Raw genomic sequence first — 21481 nt, 5'->3', positions numbered from 1 at the left:
ACCTTGACCTTGACCTGGGTCATAAGCGTGACACATCTTCTCAATATGGTTAAAAAAAATTTCAAATCCCTTGATAAATGGTAGAATTATGGACCAGACAAGAAACACCTTTGACTTCTAAGTATGACCTTGACCTTGGATCTAGGGGTCTGGGTCTTCGAATAACACCTCAACTCATTATAGGGAACATTTATGCCAAGTAATTTCAAAATCCCTTCATCAATGGCAGAGTTATGGACCGGACAAGAAACAGACCATGTTAACCTTTGAACTCTAAGTGTGACCTTGACCTTGGAGCTAGGGGTCTGGGTCTTGCTCATGACACCTCGTCCCATTATGAGGAACATTTATGCTAAGTAATTTCAAAATCCCTTAATGAATGGCAGAGTTATGGACCGGACACGAAACATACCCTGTTAACGTTTGACTTCTAAGTGTGACATTGACCTTGGAGCTAGGGGTCTAGGTCTTGCGCATGACAAGTCGTCTCATTATGGTAAATATTTATGCCAAGTTGTTTCAAAATCCCTTCATGGATGGCAGAGGTATGGACCGTACACGAAACAGACCATGTTAACCTTTGACCTCTAAGTGTGACCTTCACCTTGGAGCTAGGGGTCAGGGTCTTGCGCGTGACACGTCTCATTATGGTGCACATTTATGCCAAGTTATTTCAAAATCCCTTTATAAATGGAAGAGTTACAGCCTGGACAAAAATTTACCGGACGCACACACTGACGGACGGACGCACGCATGCACGCACGGACGGAATGTGCGATTTTAATATGCCCACCTTCAGGACATAAAAATGATAATGATAATAAGTGACTAACTTGTATACTAATGACAAAAATTGTATGCATTATATTTGTTTGTTTGTTTGTTTTGGGTTTAACGCCGTTTTTCAACAGTATTTCAGTCATGTAACGGCGGGCAGTTAACCTAACCAGTGTTCCTGGATTCTGTACCAGTACAAACCTGTTCTCCGCAAGTAACTGCCAACTTCCCCACATGAATTATCAGAGGTGGAGGACTAATGATTTCAGACACAATGTCGTTTATCAAATAGTCACGGAGAACATACGCCCCGCCTGAGGGTCGAACTCGCGAACCAGGGGTCCGTAGACCAACGCTCTTACCTACTGAGCTAAGCGGGCGGGCTTGTATGCATTACAAAAAGTGTCATTAAGTTACATGTACAAAATACAATACAGCTGATGAATACAAATAGAAAGTGAAAGTAGAGTTTGTAATTAGCTGGCGTTGAAAGTTCAACAGTACATCATTTCTTCAATGAATTTTAATGTACATTTCAAATTTGCAGAAGCGTAAACTGTTGTAAAATAACAATAAAAAGTAACAAAAAAAAATTCATATTTAAAATAGATAAACAACCGTCAGTGAAGATGGGTGTTGTCGCGTTTGGTGTTAAAAGTATAATTATAACTAGAGTAAGAATTAATTGGTTCTGTTACTAGTTACTTTATTCAGTAGTACTTTGATGGATTGACAGGTTTTTTGTAGATCAGATTTTGAGGTGTTTGTCAATAATTCTTTAAATTTCAACATGTTTGGTCTTCAAAAGTAATACCTTTTCACATATTTCTCTCTATCGGACTCAAAATTGGGACATTTCAGCAAGTAATAGTATTCATCGCCCAAATCATTAAGATTACAGAGCATGCACTTCCTTTCAGAAAAATTTATAACTAGATAAACTTTAAAATGACACCCGTTAAAAGTAAATTGTTTAGTATGATATTGAAATACATGCGAATTAGATTTAGAAGTAAATTTATGTAGAACGGAATAAATTATTAATCATATATAATTAAACAAATTTCCAAATGAGCGCCGTTAAAGGAAACTACTTTGTTGTATGATGATATAGAAATAATTTCTGACTTTGCGAATTTAATTTAGAAATAAAGTCATAAAAATGCACTAAATTATAATACTTTATATCTAGATAAACTTTAAAATTACGCCCGCTAGAAAAGTAAATTAAAAGTAAACAGAATTTCAAATAACTGCCGTTAAAGAATAGTGATTTGTTAAATATAATATTGAAATAGTTTCTGACAGTGCAAATTAAATTTAGAAATAAATTGATGTAAAATGGAATAAATTAGAAACTGTATGATACTAGATAAACGTTAAGATAATGGCCGTGAAAGAAAAGTGACTTTTATTAATTAATGAAAATTATAGGAGAAATGATTAATTTTCATCAGTGGTCTTTCTATTATTCATTTGGAAGGAATTATAAATAGGATAAAAAATACAACTGCTGTATCCACTCAAAAAATAATAAAATATCATAAGTAAACAGAAAAAATTGGTTTATCTTAAAGTAAGATAAAAATACTTCAGTATTACTTTTATTTACAATTCAGTATTATTTTTATTTACAAATATTGTGTTATTTCGCGTATCACTATGTAAAATGTAATAACCCTGTTCCGAGTAATCTGAAATCTGTCCTCGAAGTTACTCGAAGGCTCATTTAAATGTGTATAGGTAATTAATTATTAGTCTCGGAGTCACTTGAAGGAATTCTGTCAAGTGACTCGGAAACAAAAGAAACCAATATACAAATGTAGGTGTGTAGTACGCTAATTGGATTTCATCTCGAGTCACTTCGAGGATTTCCTTCGAGTGACTTCGCATAAATCCTCGGAGTCAGATAGCGAAATTCCTTGACGGAAAATGGCTGACTCGAAGAAACTTCGAGTCGGAGCCTTTGTACTCGTTTTGGCCATCCTCCGAGGATCGGGTAGAATGGGTTTTCCGCGTGAGCTGATCTGTATCTGTACCTGCCCATCTGCCAATTTCAATAGGAAAATGGTGATTTCCAGTTCTGAATTCTATCAAATTTATAAGCTCCTGTTTATTAAGTTCAAGTAGATAGCTTTCAAGTTTAATGGAACCTTTTAGAAATGCATAATTTCTGCCCTTACTAGAATTATCAAGAGATGCGTGCCAGATTTGTAAATTTTGATTGATAAGAATTTGTTTTATAGTAAGTTTTACAGTTTTAGATTGTATTTCATTTTGATATAACCAGATATCATTCCTTCCTGTTTTAGAAAATATAGACTTTATTTTATTTAACCATTTTGATTCAAAATTTGGTAGATTACACATATATTGATATAACCTAAATGATAATTTGCTTTGTTTTCCGGTGACAACTCTGTTCCAGAAACCAATCATTCTACTCTTGATAGTTATTTCAATAGGATATCTACCCGACTCAGCATACAGCATGTACAGTGGAGTGCTTTTAAGATGAAGTACTTTTCTCAAAAATTCACAGTGTATCTTTTCTAACAAAGTACAGTCTTCATATCCCCAAATTTCTGAGGGATATGTTAAAATTGATATTTATTGTATAATCAAAAAGTTTAAATATCAAGTCTACAGGCAGATGTATATTACATATTCTTTTATACAGTAAATGTAGAGCTTTCCCAGCTTGTTGAGCGAAGTGTTTTCTAGTTGTAAGGAAACTGCCAGATTTTGCAAAAAAGTACCTAAATATTTATAACTTTTAACAAATTTCTATTGGCGTATCTCCAATTTTAAATGAATAATTTCCGTCAGCTCTTGTGCCAAATATTAAAACTTTAGTTTTGCTTATATCTATATTCAAATTCCAAGTATAACAATACTGTACAAAATCGTTTAGGCACTCTTGCAACTTAGTAGGGTCTTCTAATAACAAGACTGTTTCATCTGCGTACAGAGGATTAAAACTTTAAAGAATATGTCTATATCATTGTCAATTTGCGAGAGTTCGATTCCTGTATTACCTCTGTTTGATAGGAAAACTTCGAGGTCATTTAGGAATAGCGAGAAAAGTACAGGTGAGAGATTTTCACCTTGTCTAACTCCGCAGTTGCAATCAAAAAATGGAGATTTTCTCCATTTTGAGAGACACAAGATTTTATATTGGAGTACATATTTCTCATTTTATTTATTTATTTTGTTGGGTTTAACGTCGCACCGACACAATTTTAGGTCATATGGCGACTTTCCAGCTTTAATGATGGAGGAAGACCCCAGGTGCCCCTCCGTGCACTATTTCATCACGAGCGGGCACCTGGGTAGAACCACCGACCTTCCGTAAGCCAGCTGGATGGCTTCCTCACGTGAAGAATTCTACGCCCCAAATGAGGTTTCGAACCCACATCGATGAGGGGCAAATGGTTTGAAGTCAACGACTATACGCAAATACCAACCCACTCATTGAAGTAAAATCTGTTACAGTCGATTTACCACAGGTATGGTATATATTAACGGCTTATAACTGAAGGTTAAATGACAAACAAAATAAGTCCTTAAAAATTCGTTAAATCATATCGGAGGTATAATGCTCATATTCTAAACATATAAAGAATGATTCAAGAGTCGTTGATTAAACGTTGTGTAAAGAAAGTAACGGATAATCTTCACGTTAGGATAACGTACGGCAAACTTTCTACAGTGATTCTTGTACTAACAATTTCGGGTATGTATTTTACATTTTACAAATATCTTTACAATGTGAAGGTTTTCTATGTCTTTATGATTTCTGTGAGGCATATTTGGAGTATCATATTCACTTAACAACCAGTATGTCCTACTTTCTTTGATAGTATACTGATCGGCAGAGGGTATATACTTTAAAGGTGGTCAATCACATTTAAACAACATGTAATGACATTTTTTACTTTTTGTATATTCTGGTAGAGAATTATTTAAGGAACAAAAAGACCGATTACATAGAGTTAAAATTCCTATTTGAAATGTATATTTTATTATTTTTATAAAATTTTGTTAATACTCCCCTTTAATATGAAAGTATATAAAAAGCTGGGTATTTCTTTTTATTTCGATACAATGTCTAGTTTTACATTTGCCTTTGATAGACATATTAACTATTGAACAATCTGAACCAAAATGCAAGTTTTAAAGCTGTGTGTAGCTTCTGAATTCATTTATAACCAAGATAGGCAAAGGGAGGTAATAATAATTTTTCAAACTTTCGTTTCTAATGAATTCCATCTAAATACATAATTTTTAATGCAAATATTTTACAAATATATTACAATATGTCTAATATTTATACATTTCCGTAGGCAAAGTATGTTTATCAAATTTATACTTATGATAAAATAACTCTATCTTGGTTGGGCAATCAGGATAGGAAAATTAAATTTTAAAAATACCTCCAGTGAAAATCTAATTTGTATTAAGTGTTAAGTGAACATAAATGAGTGTAAATGATCAGATGCTAAAGTTTCGAACAAATCCGTTACATGGCCAAAATCTGATTATCCACCTTTAAACAATTATCGATAAAAAAAAGAACTGTTTATAAGAATTAGGTTTTTGATCGCATTTCAGGTATGTAATATTACAATAATATGGTAATCCCATAGAAAACCTGTAACATGTTACAAATAATTAATTGGCATGGCATATGTATATTGAGTATTCCCCTTTAGTGAGTGCCCCATGGCTTATTAGCACAGAACTAGCTCTAGTCCATGTCTGTAGAAAATGTCTCCGTAGGTAGACTGAAATATAAATAACACATGAAGAACATAAAAACACCATGAACATCAAGTAAGATGAAGAGGTACAGATAAACTTTCTCAGTTTTTAATTCCTCTTCGACTAATCATATTCATGTTAAATACGTACATGTTTACAACAGAAGCATTTGGTTGAAATAATCTATTTAAATGTTAAAATAGTAACCAATTATTAGTAATTATGTAAATATTTCAGTGCATGAAAAATAGTTTTCTTCGCTAATATGATTTATTGGCATGGGCTTATAAGCAAGACTAAGACCCTAGTACTGTAATAAATGTATAAGCAAAGGTCGTAAGAATATGTTTTGTGTTTGTGCCTTAGAATTGATAAATTATAGCTTAGATTATTTATGTTTACAGATCGTTTCTGATCACCAATGCCATCTATGATACAAACATGCCCTTTCAGTCCTAGTAAGGATAGTGGTCAAGTTTTCCTCAAGAAATGTTGAAATATTGTATATCTCTTTACAGGAGCATCGCTGGCTGGTTTAGTAAAACAACTAATTACTCCATCAGATATAGCTGGAACACAAAAGTGTGGAAAGGTAAATCATACTGTAAAATTATTATCATTCTTTGGAAGTAATTAGGACATTAACAATGACAAGTGTTGAAATGAAATATATGATACGTTTTATAATCCTCTCGGGCAACTGTACATACTTTTATCCTTTTCTGAAGAACCTCTTAAAACATTTATTTCCTGTGATGTGATTATGTGACATTTTACTATTCAAAGGTCATGCCCACATAGGATTATATTCATTGTAAAAGTCCACGTAGTTCTCCTTTAATGCCAGTTACCTGATATAGTCTAGCATAATATTATAATCAATGACTACCCTGTGTTCTCACACTAGACAGTATTATCTCTATTATCAGTTAGTTTTTTCAAAGAGTTTTCTCCACTATTTAATGAGTCCTTTTGTAATGTGAATTCGTGGGTGTTTTTCCTATGATATTTTGTTGCACTAATGTAAAAATGTGATTTTAATCCATGACTCACTTCGTTTGAAATAATCGTGCATATTTAAAAAAACACATTTTTACACGTTTATGACTCCTACTAAACATGTATAAAATTATGAAATTATTTTTATATTTTGATATTATGAGATATGTTAAGTGTTCTTGTAAGATAAGTTTACCTTGGTTAAAATATATATGACAACATCTTACACCTTTAATATTACTATAAATGTTATCATAGATACCTCATGGAAACGACTGCGTGATTAACTGGTGTTATTATGGCATGCTGAAGGGAATTTACTGGAAATACATGGGAGTGTGCACGCATCCTTGTACACAGGAAGCGGAGGCCGTGTTTTATGAAAGCAGAGGTGGCGCTGTTGAACACTGTCTACGAAACCTAATGAAGAAAATCTCAAAACACGAAGAATATAAAACACATGCTTCAGAAGAACATATAAAACATGAAGAACATGAAGAACATAAAAAACATGAAGAGCTATAGAAACAAACGTTTTTATTTTGAAATAACTCATTAACTTACCATTTATTCATGAAAAAAAATATGTTTTTATTAGAAGGATTTTGTTGATTTATTTATCTTGTTATTAATGCACAAATAATTTGAAAAGAAATGCATCGCCTATTTTTCCCAGCTCCCGTTTATTTATATTTTTGTTCATCTGTTTGCATAAAACATATATTATTCTGTTAATATTTTTCATGTATTTAATGTCTAATTAAATTTTGACATATCAATGTTGTGTTCATTTATACTATATAATGTAATGAAACTGTGAAAGGAAATATGGTGGCCAGCATAAAATGAACCTCTGGACATTTATGATATTTTGTTGCACTAGTACAAAAATGTGATGTGGTTTTAATCCATGACTCACATCGTTTGAAATAGTCTTGCATATTATGCAATGCACTTGTCCATGACTATTATACTTAGGCCGTTCTGATTGTCACAAATTTACGCTATATGTAAAAGCATTGTCTGACATCAATTTTTATTTCTTGTAAAAAAAAAACTGAAACAATATATATAATCCGAGCCACGGTTTGCATGAAATACAGTACTGCATAATAAACAGAAGTCTTTCCTTAATTATATAGTGATTCTGGATTTTTATAGTCTGGCCAAAAAGTATTGCATCTGTTTGTTGTCTTACAATTACAATGCACTATCTAAATGTAATCCATCGGTAAGATATTTTGATAAGGCGACATTTGACGAGGACAATAACGTAGCCATTCGCTGTCCTCGAACGAGTGTACTGTTACAAAAATGCTAGATCTTATTATAGAAAACGCGCGTAATGGAATTCCCAGTAATGTTTTACATTTGATTTAAAAATAAAGTACAAATAATTTTAAATGCGTAATACGTAAGGGGTGCTAGAAGGGTATGCTAAATTTAATATACAGATACCTGTCTAGAATATATGAATTTATATAATATACCATACTACATGTCCACATGTAAGATGTTGCAAATGTATCGTATCCCTTTTCTGAGACTCAAAGAAATATATCTTTGTTCAGCCAATCCTTGCAGAATCCTCGCAACCCCAAAAGTGGCTATTTTTCATTGGTTAAAACGGGGAAAATATCATGCACAAGGCCTAAAGTTTAATTCGGTTAACCACAGGATTTGAATATAAAAACATAAGGTAATGTTTTTTACGTTATTGTCTTGCATGATTGTTTTATAATAGAAATGAAAATGACAGTAATAAAATGTATGTATGCACAGTGTTATATATAAGTTATTGATCACTCTACAGTTAATCACTTGCCTGAAATGTATGCTCTTGTTCCTCTAACGCGCTGGTACATGTACTTGTCAACTAAATTATATGGAAAACATTATACAATGTACATGTTTCTCCTATTACTTCAACTTATAAATATTATGTATAAGTATCAGCAATGGACTCGAGTGAAAGTCTGCTGGCACAGAACATGCTTCCCATAATCAAAACCGTTACTTATCTATGCTAGGTTTAGAATGGGGATAATTGCTACTTTCGCACGTCAGTTTAACACACATATCCACAAGATACATGCATATTCGCCAACATAGATAAGTAAAAGACAAAGAATGAAACGGAATGCTTCTATGATCAATTGTATTCCCCGCGCATGTAATTGACATTATCTCTTATATTCAATATTTAAGTTAAATATGGAAATTTAATACAAAATAAATAATTTGTAAATGTAATTTCATACCGTAATATAATTATATATGAACATTTGTGCCGAGTACTTACACTTAGTAAATTGACCCGACAAAACCTATAATTTTATATCTTTTCATTGCAGCACAGTTATCACTGGTCAGTCTAGAGATGCATAACCAAGTCTTGGTATTTTTTCTTTTGATTACCATCTTCGGTAAGTTAATGATTGACCTGGCATCATCTTTAAAACCTATAGAAAACCGGTTGTTTAGTTTTGCAAGAATGTATTTGACTTGTACAATTTATTAAGAATTTTCCTTGTCAGTCTTCGTAATTATAGTGATTTATAATAGTGGAAAATACTTATTACTGAGCTACGGGAAAAGTCAGGTCTACTCTCGAACCACCGCGTTTGTGGACACCATCAGAAGTTAGATTTATAACTTGTTTCATAACCGACCTAATAATATATATTAGTATAAACTAGCTATCCATTGTTTTAATCACCCATTGTACTTTTACTAAACACAGCAGACAAAGATAACAAAACTACTGTTTAGCGTTTTTGTTATTTCTCTAACAGGTGCAGCACAGTGTGATGTACAAGAATTTCTGAAACTGGCGACAGATATAGCTGGTCTGTTCGGAACGAAAGATTCTGGACAGGTATATCATTTTGAACCATTGCTCCTAAATAACACTTAACTATGTACTATTCGACAGTTTTATAAGCCACTTCTACTTTATAATAGTTATATAGGAAACGGCAGACGAGCAGCAATTGCTGTCATTTCTATCTTGCAAATGAAATTGTTGTCCATTTTTTTCAGATTTAACTGAAATACATCAGTAGCTATAGGCTGATGTTTTAAAACAATATATTTCTTTAGTAACCGTGATTACTATCGTGATACACAATATTAGTACATACATGAATATTGTATGACTGTCATATTACACAATAATTTGAATATGTTTTGACTCTTTATAGATACAACGAGGGAAACACTGCGTGATTGACTGGTCGTTTGAAGGCAAGTTTGTGGGATTTAAGTGGAAATATAAAGGCATCTGCTCTGATTCTTGTACAAAAGAAACAGAGATCGTTCATTATAACAGTAGAGAAGGAACAGTAGATCACTGTCTTGAAAATCTTAAGAACAAAATTGCAAAGCACGAAGAATTATGAAACATTTTCATTAGACGTTGAACAGATCTGAGTAAAATGTTGCAGCCTTATTTATGACGACTCTCTATTTGATTCATTGCTGTATATTTTGTATTTAATACTAAATAAACGATATGTTTTGTCTTTAAAATGTGTATCGTCTGTACATTTTCATAATCCTCATTAAATGTGTTTCAGCTTTTGAGTATCCAGTTTTAATATCTCCATAAATACAAGAATCCGTGGCCATCCCCCACGAAGCACATGTTTTGTGTAAAAGGTGGCTAAAAAGAGAAATTCAAAATATTTGAATCAGTGTATATTAGTTAAAAGAGACATATTGCCGTCAAGAATTACTGTACAATTCCTTAATTTTGAAATGTCTAAAGATACAGATAGGCTAAGCAAAAAAGAGCTCTTGTACACTTCATTTTCTCTTAATGAAATGACCACTTATTTGCTCGTATAATTGAAATGCATTTCCCGGTTATATTTATTACATAATGAGATGAAAATCATAAAACTATATATTAAACAAAACCGTTTACCTGCCATTTGTTATTTTGTTGATTACTTTTCAAAATTTCAACAAAATCAAATAATGACATCACATGTCTTTTGAAAACTCACAAAAATATTCGAAAATGTCTAGAATTTACAAACTATCGATGAAGAAAATCAAATTAAATAAACAAAATAGCGTCGTTGTCGAAAACATATTGTTATTTGTGGATTAACTCAGTCTGTAAATGTGGGAACAGTATGGAGGAGGCCGAGCGATATATTTTGTTTAAGTGTACTACATCTCATTTCAAAACTTTAACATTTTTTCGCGGGACACAAACGTTTCATCTATAAAGTCTAAATACTCTCCTATTTGGAAAGGATATACTTTCTGACGAGGACAAATCTGTCCTCTTCAGCGATGTTCAGAAATTCAAAAGGTACTCTAAGCGTTTCGAAAGGAAAATTGATAAATCATATAACATAATTATATTGCAGTAAAACCAGTTGTCTGTCAAGTATTTCACTTATTATATAAACTTCATTCCGACTCCAGATAACCATAGCATACTGAACGGTCAAATTCTTTTTATTTTGTCTTTTTCTTAATCTCCCTTTATCTTAGTGATTATTCTGTTAATTATATTTTATTTTGGTAGTACGTATTCGTCCAACTGCTGTACATTTGTGCGAAATACTATTTGGAAGGACCGTTGACTTCATTAATGTTGTTAGAACTCTTTTAACTCGTAGCCTGTTGTAATTTTTGAATGATCATGTAAGGTATACGCATTGTCCTTATTGTACATGTACATGAACTGGTAAAAAAGAGCAATGAAATAATATCTTATGTTCAAGCTAAACCTTTATTCTACTTAAATATTATACATAGTTGTCTTTATTTTAATAGAACTATGTACAAATGCGACATAAATATCAGATCTTTCTTCTATTACTGAACCACCATAACATAATATAGACAGATCAATTTATTTCTACATATTTTTTATATCAGCATGTTCATAAATGTATAAATAGATACATGTACATGACTACAACAATTAAATTGATAAATACAGTGGTGATTAAAAATTAAAGATTAATCAATCAATTTTAAGAAATATTGAATTTTAAAAGATTATGCATGAGTCCAGTATAATACTCTGGTGTCTCTCCAAAATAGATAGATGATGTCTGACATCTGTAGATGTCTCTAAATGGTATTTTAGTACTTGTAATATGTTCAGTTCTGCACAACCCGGAGCTAGACAGCGTGGACGGTAGCATGTATTTTACTACCATCTACGAACAGGCTCAACCAGACCGAGTATAAAACGTTTATTTTTTGTCGTGCTGGGGCGACCTGAGGAGTTTCTCCTTTTTCTATTTTATTTTGACGTTTCAATGAACTATTGAATGTAAAAACACCGAGTCGGTTCTGAGGCAGTAAAAAGCCGAGAAATCATTAAAACAAATGATTGTTCATGAGGATTTGACTTCAACATGTAATAACATTAATGTTTTGTAAATGTATGCAGTGAATTTTGTATAGAATGGATTACAACACTGGCTCCAAATGCACATGCACGTCTACTTGACGTACAGAAATTTAAGTCACGTGTACATTCTAGTTTTTTATGGCTGAGAAAAACATTGGACCGCAATTTCAAATGCAGTTAGTAAATAAGACCAATTCTATGTTTTAGTTATACATGTAATATATAAACTATACATGTAGGCTCAAGAATGTGTTCGAGTATTTGGACTGGCACTGACCTAGTTTAATTAGCTCCACTGAATTTAATAGTTAAGTGTCTTTTTAAATACGAAAATGCCCCGTGACTGTGCATTATATTAAGCCCTTGAAATTATCATATACAGCAAAAACGTGAGTATAATAATAAACATCTGCTAATGAATATGATTGCTAAATTTTCAATATGACGTTATGTTGCTGAGAGTATAAATATAATTAAAAACCTAAATGATCCTTACAATTTTCTTTTGTAAAAAGGCATTTTCATTTCACTTTAGATAAATCTGTGCAACACAAACACACCATTTTGATGGCTTAAAAACATTAAAAAAGAGCTGGTAGCATTTGTTGACATCGTCTCTTGTGGAGGTGATTCTGCTGGCTTAAATCTTACCAGCTCAGTAGTGGAACGTATGTAGTGTACTACAAAGTCCCTTTAAAACATTACAAGCTATGTATACACATAATATATAATATGTCCTGTATTTTATTTGTACTTTGAACATCATATATTCCACGAATTAAGTTACACTGCTTTCAAATATAATAATATTCATATGTCAAAGTAAATTATAGAGAAATATCCGTATGCAGTCCGTTATTCAATCACAGTGAATCAATTAGTGGTGGGCAGTCAGGTTCGTTAATAATATGAGCAGTCCACAATTTACAATATAGGTATCAGGAACCCATGCATACTTTTCCAATTTGGTTCCAGTCTATTTTCACACTGCGGCAACTCTTCATTGTCTGTATTAACGAACTCACGGTAGCTTTCAGCGGGTTTTTTCCACTCCACTCTCTCAACATACTATACGTCTTCATCACGGTTGTTGGGTTGTCTAACGATATCTGATCAAGTTTTGCATCACTTAAACCTAGATCAAGTCCAAGAAACCGAAAGTTTCCTCCTATAGCCTCGGCAAAAGTTACAAGATCCCGTTCAGTTGGTTCCCTCGTCAAGTCAGGGAACAACTGAGGACATCGTTTGACTACAATGTACAAAATGTTTACTATTATAATCAAAACATCAGAATGTACTGAAACTTTCGTGAAAGTCATTCTTTAACTCAGTTAAGGATGTAAGAGCTTTTTTTCAGGAGTTCCGCCATTTTGAAAAATATTTTTTTGAATATTTCTTCTTAACAAAATTTATCCAGAAAATAAATAGTAAATCATCAAAACATAGCTAATAATGTAGATTCTTCTTGTTGCGAAAATACATTTCACACGACGTGACACGTGCTTTTGGCCGGAATCTTCCTTAATCTGATGTAAAATGTACAATGGGGTAGGACATTTCAAATATCTATTTATTAATAAGTAGATCAGGTTTAGTTCCGATATTTTTCGGACTGCTATATATAACGTTAAGTAACAACCGAAATAAAAGTTTTCAACTTTATATGATCTAGGAAGTATAAATGAGATAAAAAAAATAGCTAAAAATATCAGAATACACCAGTTTTTAGAGTTTTTCTTCTAAATATATATCTTAGATGCACGTTGATCCCAACATTTTTGTCTTTTCTTTCCGTTTTGAAGCATTTTTGTGTCATTAAAGCGGCAAAATATTTTTAAAATCTTAACTACTGAGTTTTTGTAGATTTAAATATGTTTTCCCCATTGAAAAAAGTGGGTAGGGTAATTATGTCAACGTGTAAAAATGAAAGAAATTTGTTGCTTGCATTTATGCTTATATAATACTGATATTCATACTAGTAGTGACCTGTTAAACCTGAAATCCCTATAACATTAAGTGGGATATTATATGTTTTACAAAGTACCCCCGTCTTTTAAATTTTGATTAATTTCAGAAAGCTTAAACAGCAGGTGAAGAAAATGCCCCATAAAATAAATACGAGTGCGGCTGTTCTTTGTCGTAGAAACTAATGTTTCTTAACTGTAGAAAAAAAATGATCATACATCCTTAACATCTAATTTCTTAATTGTTTTATTTGCGATACTTAACATTTCATGAATACTTAATTGTAGTGCTCCGCATTAACTGATAGGAAATTGTTTTTTTTTTTCTTTCCTTTTTTTTTTTTTTTTTTTTTGGTTTTACCTAGTAAGGACATGATGTCTGTTGCCGTCTTTAGCGTGTCATCTAAAACGGTCATCAGCTTTTTGATGAGCGAAGCCGCCCAGGCTGAAAATAAAGATGGAATTTAATGCACTTGCATTTCGCTAAATCTACACTTTTATGATAACTACTTACCCCTTAAGACGTTATTGATAATAAAGAAGTAGTAGATACATTTCTGGACGAAAGAGCTAATTCTGAAACATTTAATCAAAACATGATCTGAAAAATAAACACACATTTTTTCTCGTTTTGCTGCATTTTTAAGTATTGTTCGTTTTAAGCTAATCGTTTTAATGCTGAAAAATATATAGCGATATTCAAATATTGTTTATGAAATTATCTGACTTTATCAAGCACATACCATATACTTATACATCTGTACGTCTTATAACTTCTTGCACCCTTTTAGCACGCACATCAAAACAGCATGTGCTGACAGACCTTTTTTTATATTTTCGGTATTTCAGTTGATGTTTATATCATGATGTTCATTGGTCAACCCAGAAGACATATAACACAGATAATTGTGAGTATGCCAATTTACATTGTATGTTAAGTTCTCACCGGTCAGTGCTAGCAAGAGATCTAACAACACTGTTGAGAAAACTAGTTACCACGTACATACCAAACTAACGCATCTTTAAACTAACACAATGTATTCAACTACTAGAGTGTTTACCTGAAGTACCAGACGATCTCTTATTTTTGTCTCTTACAATCCAATCTTGTTTTTGGACTGCAGTATATAAACCTCGTACATCTGTAATGATAATGATGTTTTACTTATCTGTGTGTTATTTTAGTTACAAATATCTGAAAATGTTTTTGTTGCTAAAACATTAGATCAGCTTTAAAAAAAAACAAAAAACAAAAAAAAAAACGAAAATTGCTTTGAAGTCAATAAAGATACATTTCACGCATCATAAATGGACTACAAAATCAGTTTTCATGTTTTTTGCTGGTGATATGCACATGCCTTAGATATAGTTCCTTATTTTTTTAAAGTTATATATGATAAAATACTGTGAACTTTCAAAGTACCACAAATAAGTTTTTACAAGCACGACGTTTACTGAAGTAAATTTATTTTGATGAATGAATTCCATTGAACGGGCAACTCATTTCACAGGTAGGTTTTTATAAACAATGCTACCAGTCAGGTATCAACAATCCATCTATTGTTTTATACTGCGATTAAGAGAGACCACAATCAGGTGAGAAACTTAGAAATTAATTGTCTTTTGTTTTGCGTGTAAGATAAAAATGATGGAGAGTCTAACAAATAAATTCGTACGCAATCTTATTTTTTTTATCTTTTATGTTTATGGCTTATTGCAATCACCGCGAAGTACATACATCTCATCTTAAGAAGATAGGCGTTTTGACTATTGAAATTTGAATCCTCAAATAGAAGAACATCTAAAATGTCAAATATTTATATAGCGTTGAAATGAAATAATAATTACATGTTGTGTGCCTTTGACTGTCTTCCCTCGTGTTGGCTGCCTTTACATATGTGTAAATATCAGACCCGATTTCAGACTCTTCTTCAATCTCAAACAAGATTAAAAGCAAGTCGTTAGCCTTGAAATCACAGTTACCTGCATGCCAAAAATAAAAAAAAAACTTTTGTCTTAACTTAACAAATTGCGCTATATAAACACATTTTGTTCATAGGAGAAACCTCCTAAAGCTATTTTTTATATAATTATGTCCAAAATAAGAACCAAAGATAATCATGTCATTACATTTATATAAGTCAGATGATAAAAAAAAGAAAAGAAAAGGATTATCCAGCCGGTAGCCAAACATTCACATACCATGTTGTTCAAAGTAAATATCTATTGCCTTCATGACCATCTCTTTAGAAAAATCCCATGCAATGCAGACCTGTGCAGCAACGCTTTCAATGTGTTCCAGTCCTTTTGTAGTTGCACCATTCTGAAGAAAGACCCTTCATACGATACAGACATATTAGTGAAAAACTGAAGGAGACGTTTATTAGCAAAACATAAAAATTATTTCCACTCATATGACTATCTCTGTCTGGCTTAAACCTCTTGAATCTCTTGAAGATTTTTATGTTTTTCAGCTAGGCCTTACAACTAAAAATTGTTAGAAAATAACTGTTACGTTCCGAATAATTCATCTATGATTCTGATTACCGGTAACCTTGGTTTTTCCCGACGTTTGACTTTCGTAACGTAATCATGGCCCTTTACTGACAGTACGTGTGGGCACTCTGGATACCACTTGGCATGCTCCTCCATTGGTACATCATCCTGTTCCCAGTTCCTCAGTCCACCGCCACAGAAGTAACATCGTACACTGTCGCCAACTCCTGAAATATGTGTTTTTTTGTGACGAAACGTCAACTGATTCGCTGTAAGCGCACTAGACATTGTAGCATAATGACCAACCTGCAAATTACAGCTTCTACTGGACAAAATCATTATCAATAATGTCAATGTAAGATATAACGTTTGGTTTACTGAAACACTAATATGCTTACAATTTACAAAAACAAGAGGGCCGTAAAGGCCCTGTATCGCTCATCTGACCTATTGACCTAAAGGTCAGATCATCAAGATTAACACACTGACTAATTTCATTAAGATATGGTCAGAAATGTGGCCTCTAGAGTGTTAACTAGATTTTCTTTTGATCTGATCTGGTGACCTAGTTTTTGAACCCATCTGACCCAGTTTTAAACTTGACTTAAAGATCATCAACAATAATATTCTGACCAAGATCCATTAAGATATGGTCATAAATGTGGCCTCTAAAGTGTTAACTAGCTTTTCCTTTGATTTGACCTGGTGACTTAGTTTTTGATCCCACCTGACCCAGATTTAAGCTCGAACTAAAGACCATCAAGGTTAACATTCTGAAAAAAAAGTCATTAAGATATGGTCATAAATGTGGCTTCTAGAATGTTAACTAGTTTTTCCTTTGATTTGACCTGGTGACCTAGTTTTTGACCCTACATAACCCAGATTCAAACTTGACCTAAAGATCATCAAGGTTAACATTCTGACCATGAAGATACATTCATAAATGTGTCCTCTAGTGTGTTAACAAGCATTTCCTTTGATTTGACCTGGTGACCAAGTTTAGACGAGGACGACAGACGACCGACACAGGTCGATCACAAAAGCACACCTTTAGGTGAGCTTAAAATACTTTCTTATTCTTTAACATTTTCAAAAATAAAATTCCTGTATTTGTCAAAGATAAGCTGATTACTTGAATGGGTTAAATCTGATGTTGTAGCGTTCAATTCATAGACTTGTCAGCCAATTAGGGAAATCAGCATGCTTTATGTTGCCTCATAAATGTACTCACAATTGAGTGGTTTTGAGGCTCAATACCCGACGAATATCTTTCAGTGAAATATAAAGATGCGTACTTATATTAATTGCATGAATTTAATGTTACTTGTACATAATGTGTCTCGGTATTATTGATTTCATTTTAGTACATAAGCGATTCATAATAACAGCGATAAGTTTCACCAACTGTGTCCGTGGATTCTTCGGCTCATTTTTTCTAGCCAAGCATTAGATACATTTATAACTTGTTTCATTTGCACATGTATACAATACATTGATTCTGCATTTTATAATATTAGGTTATTTAACATTGTTCTGTACAATACGGAGATATATTTGGACGAGTACCCAGCTGAGAAAACCATATTGGACGAGCCGCTAGGCGAGACCAATATGGTTTTCCCACCTTGGAACGAGTCCAAATATATCTCCGTATTGTACAGTTCAATGTTAAATAACCATTTTCTTTTGTATCTATTTTATCTTAGTTTAAATTAAAGATGATTCACTGAATACTGTATTTGTGCTTCCTGATTTCAAGACTCATTATCAAACTCTGTACATAAAGCGCCTACTTTACCCGATTTAAATTCGGAACATTTCCACGCGTTTCGGGCTTTGTCGTATGTTCAACATGGGACTTTTTGAACCGTCCAAATACGGAAAAAATACAGGATTTTTGTATGCACGTGCGTCCAGTAAGGTAATATATTGTGCGGTCACGTGTTGCAAATGAACGTTCACGATTATATAGATAAAAAAGATATAGAATAATTTTTTTTATTCTTATTTGAAAACAAAGATATTACAATACGAAACAGACTTCCATACTATTTCATTTTATCTTCACGTTTCATGAGAATACACGGATTCATTCACATAACGCTAATATACAAAATAAAATACTAAAAATGAATATCAAACTCACATCCATACAATATAAACATTACAATGCTTATATACCTGTACTATAACGACTATTAGGATAATTTTTTATCTAGCTATAATTATAATCATTATCCCACAAAATTACCGCGTACAAAAACATCGCTGACCTCGAAACTGAACTATTAAAAGTATTAATAAACTTTGATAATGTGGCAGTTGACCTAAATACAATCGACACTGTTTAATTTCCAATACAGGTAAGTCCAATATTTGCTTTACAATAGATCTATGACGGATTATCATTGAACACCCCTGAACTTATTGGACTCGGCTGCCACATTATCAAAGTTTATTAGTACAAAAAAAATTGGAAGAAATAGGTTGATAGAAAATATAATAATAATAACCCGCAGTCTTTATTGCCAAATGGCCGAATAGTGCATACTTTACAACCACGCATTTTATCATTAAAGAGTTTTTACTTTCATAAAGGATTATTTTCAGAACTTAATAGCAAGTAATGACAACGCTTTCCTCAGTTAGACATTAGCCGCAATTGAAAAACAAATAAAAAGGGGCTAAAAGTCATGATACCGCAAATTATTAGAAACAGTCGGAAAGACAACGCGCTCAGCTACGCGATTTTGTAAGTGTGTGGAGAGTGGGGGGTGGGGGGCGTGGGGGTAGGTAAGTGGGGTATGAGGAATCTAAGAAACAATATATTAAGCTGGTGTGAGATCACAAAAAACAGCGATATTGGAAATCCAGTGAACTTGACATCTTACGGTACCTAAGAATAGTTCTGGCTGACGTGTCAGCTATTTTGATCTTGTTATGGTCGCAACCATGACAGAGATCCAAAACAGTATACAGTGCTTTAGGGTATAGCGGATTTTAGGGTATAGAGGATAGGTTGATAAATTTTACATTTAGACTTGAATTATTGTATAAATTTTCATATCATTCTTTTACTGGCATGCAAACAGACATTCTGACATACATTTTAAATATTTGCTCATTGTGTTATTTTTCATGTCATCAAATGTAAAATAAAGCTATCCCCTATAGACTAAATCAGTGCATATGTAAAAACGTCAGTGAATGAAAAGTATTTGATAGAAATTTAAAAAGCTGAATGTTTTTGAAAAGAGAATACATTATTATTCTGATTTATAGTAAAGAAGTCTTGGAAAGTTTGTTAAGATGTGGATTTTAAACTAATAATGTAAAAAATGACCAAAGCTATCCTGTACACCCTAAATCAGCTCATATGTAAACAATGGCGTGGAGAGAAAAAATACATGAATTTCTATGAAAAGCAGACTGTTTTAAGAAGAATAGATGTTTTCTGTCTGATATACTAAAAAAAAGGACTATTATTGTCATTTCTTTGAATTGGAATGCAGGAAAAATTAGTTAGCTATCCGCTATATCCTAAAGCACTGTATATATAAACATATCTGAAGCTAAATTTTTGCCTAATCTCAGTTTATTTGCATTTTTCCAGGTGTCTCCGTAAATAGTCGAAAATATAAACCACATAAAGCTTCAACTTTATATTCAATTTTATTCTACACTAAGTATATGTATCAAAATTTTAATTGTAGTCGTAGTGCAAATAATAGGACGTTTCGAGACAGCATGATAACTTTTTTCTGTCACTGTCCCGTCACAGAGGGGTGACAACTATAAAATATCGCAGATCACCCGATAAGCCAAATGAGTAAGGACTGTTATAGCTTTAAGCCTGTATTTCTGTAGATAGATACTAGTTAATTAAAGCAATTATTCATACCTGTATATACAAGTCCTGCTTCGACCATGTCATCCTTCTTCACAGGAATATATTCTGACCAGGCATCGAAAGATTCCAACCTTTTTGCGTACGCAGCATACTGTGGAAACTTTGGTTTTTTAACGTTGATTGCAGGGGCCGTCAGTGGTGGCCATCCGGCATATTGTAAATTTGTATCACTGTAACTTTCCGATTGTTCGTACGATATCTTTCTATGATACAAAACAGCCTCCATGATTTATTTATACTTTTTTAAGTCTTTGTACTTAGTTAATTTTCCCAAGCCTTGTTACAAACTTAACACTTTAAATAGCAGTGCTGAAAAACCCAGTGTAGACTATAATTAGTAATTTTCTATTTATAACTTTGAAGATATTTTTAACTTTTAACTTTGGGATTCTTAGCAAAAACAGATAGAGTAGCGACCAAGCTGTCTTGATGGTGAAACTAATACCACTTATTAATGACTTTCTCTATTTCCTATCCAGAATCCATCTACAGAATGATTTTTTGATGGCGTGACTGGTTAAAATGTAGGACAACTAGTAAGGGACATAACTCTAATATACTTCCCCAAAAATAAAAATCGGAGTAGTATCCCTTGAAGTAGTAAAAGCTACAACACATTGTCGAGCCCCCGTACAAAGTCAGACATACATTTTGTTTCCAGATGTTTTTAGCATAGGCCTATTAACCGGTTTTTGTGCACAAACCTTTGAAAAAAGTTCAATTCATATATGTGCAGTGATCTTTACTGTATAAATAATGGCTTGTACTTAAGGCAGTTGTTTATTACGTATTGTAATACTTGTTCTGTCCTGATATCTCAAAATAAGTAATTTTACTTGTGAAAGGAAAGACAGGATTGGGAAAAAAGATGGAGGTATACTAATATATATAGCCAATAAAGTACCATATATACGTCGTGCTGACCTCGAACACCGGGATATTGAATCAATCTGTATTTAGGTAAAATATGATATTTCTAAACCGTTCCTGATAATGTTTGTATATAGACCTATTATGCATAGACACCTTTGAACAGACAATAGATAAAGTTGATCGCTTAAATTTTGAAACTCATTTTCTTGAGAACATTAACATTAAGTACATACCTTACAAAATATAAGACCATTTTGCAAATAAAAAAATGGCATGATGTGTTATTGAAATTTGGCTTGACACAATTAGTCAACT

The 21481-nt window shown here is 32.6% G+C and overlaps 3 protein-coding genes across 4 annotated transcripts; 2 read left to right on the top strand and 1 right to left on the bottom strand.

Annotated features, from left to right (window-relative positions):
* The first annotated feature begins 4266 nt into the window (after positions 1-4266).
* LOC128546111 (uncharacterized) lies at positions 4267-7319 on the top strand. The gene is made up of 3 exons (XM_053540391.1): positions 4267-4513; positions 6060-6133; positions 6799-7319. Exons 1-3 carry the CDS (start codon positions 4402-4404, stop codon positions 7063-7065), a joined length of 453 nt encoding a protein of 150 aa, XP_053396366.1. The 5' UTR covers positions 4267-4401; the 3' UTR covers positions 7066-7319.
* Positions 7320-8182: 863 nt separating this feature from the next.
* On the top strand, positions 8183-10122 carry LOC123550971 (uncharacterized). Its single transcript, XM_053540392.1, has 4 exons — positions 8183-8239; positions 8895-8966; positions 9336-9418; positions 9744-10122. Exons 2-4 carry the CDS (start codon positions 8921-8923, stop codon positions 9939-9941), a joined length of 327 nt encoding a protein of 108 aa, XP_053396367.1. The 5' UTR covers positions 8183-8239; positions 8895-8920; the 3' UTR covers positions 9942-10122.
* Positions 10123-11271: 1149 nt separating this feature from the next.
* On the bottom strand, positions 11272-20595 carry LOC123550972 (uncharacterized). Of its 2 annotated transcripts, none has more exons than XM_045339512.2 (7): positions 20285-20595; positions 16435-16610; positions 16090-16210; positions 15736-15870; positions 14949-15029; positions 14249-14332; positions 11272-13172 (listed from the first exon to the last, which is right to left on the bottom strand). In XM_045339512.2, the coding sequence occupies exons 1-7, from the start codon at positions 20517-20519 to the stop codon at positions 12862-12864; spliced, it is 1143 nt and encodes a 380-aa protein (XP_045195447.2). In that variant the 5' UTR covers positions 20520-20595; the 3' UTR covers positions 11272-12861. The 2 variants fall into 2 exon arrangements, with proteins under 2 accessions (XP_045195447.2, XP_045195448.2); XM_045339513.2 differs by having other exon boundaries at positions 16435-16689; positions 20285-20458.
* Between the last annotated feature and the right edge of the window lie 886 nt (positions 20596-21481).

This window comes from Mercenaria mercenaria, chromosome 4, assembly GCF_021730395.1.
Source record: "Mercenaria mercenaria strain notata chromosome 4, MADL_Memer_1, whole genome shotgun sequence".
Classification (NCBI taxonomy): domain Eukaryota; kingdom Metazoa; phylum Mollusca; class Bivalvia; order Venerida; family Veneridae; genus Mercenaria; species Mercenaria mercenaria.
This window is presented reverse-complemented; position numbering and strand designations above follow the sequence as displayed.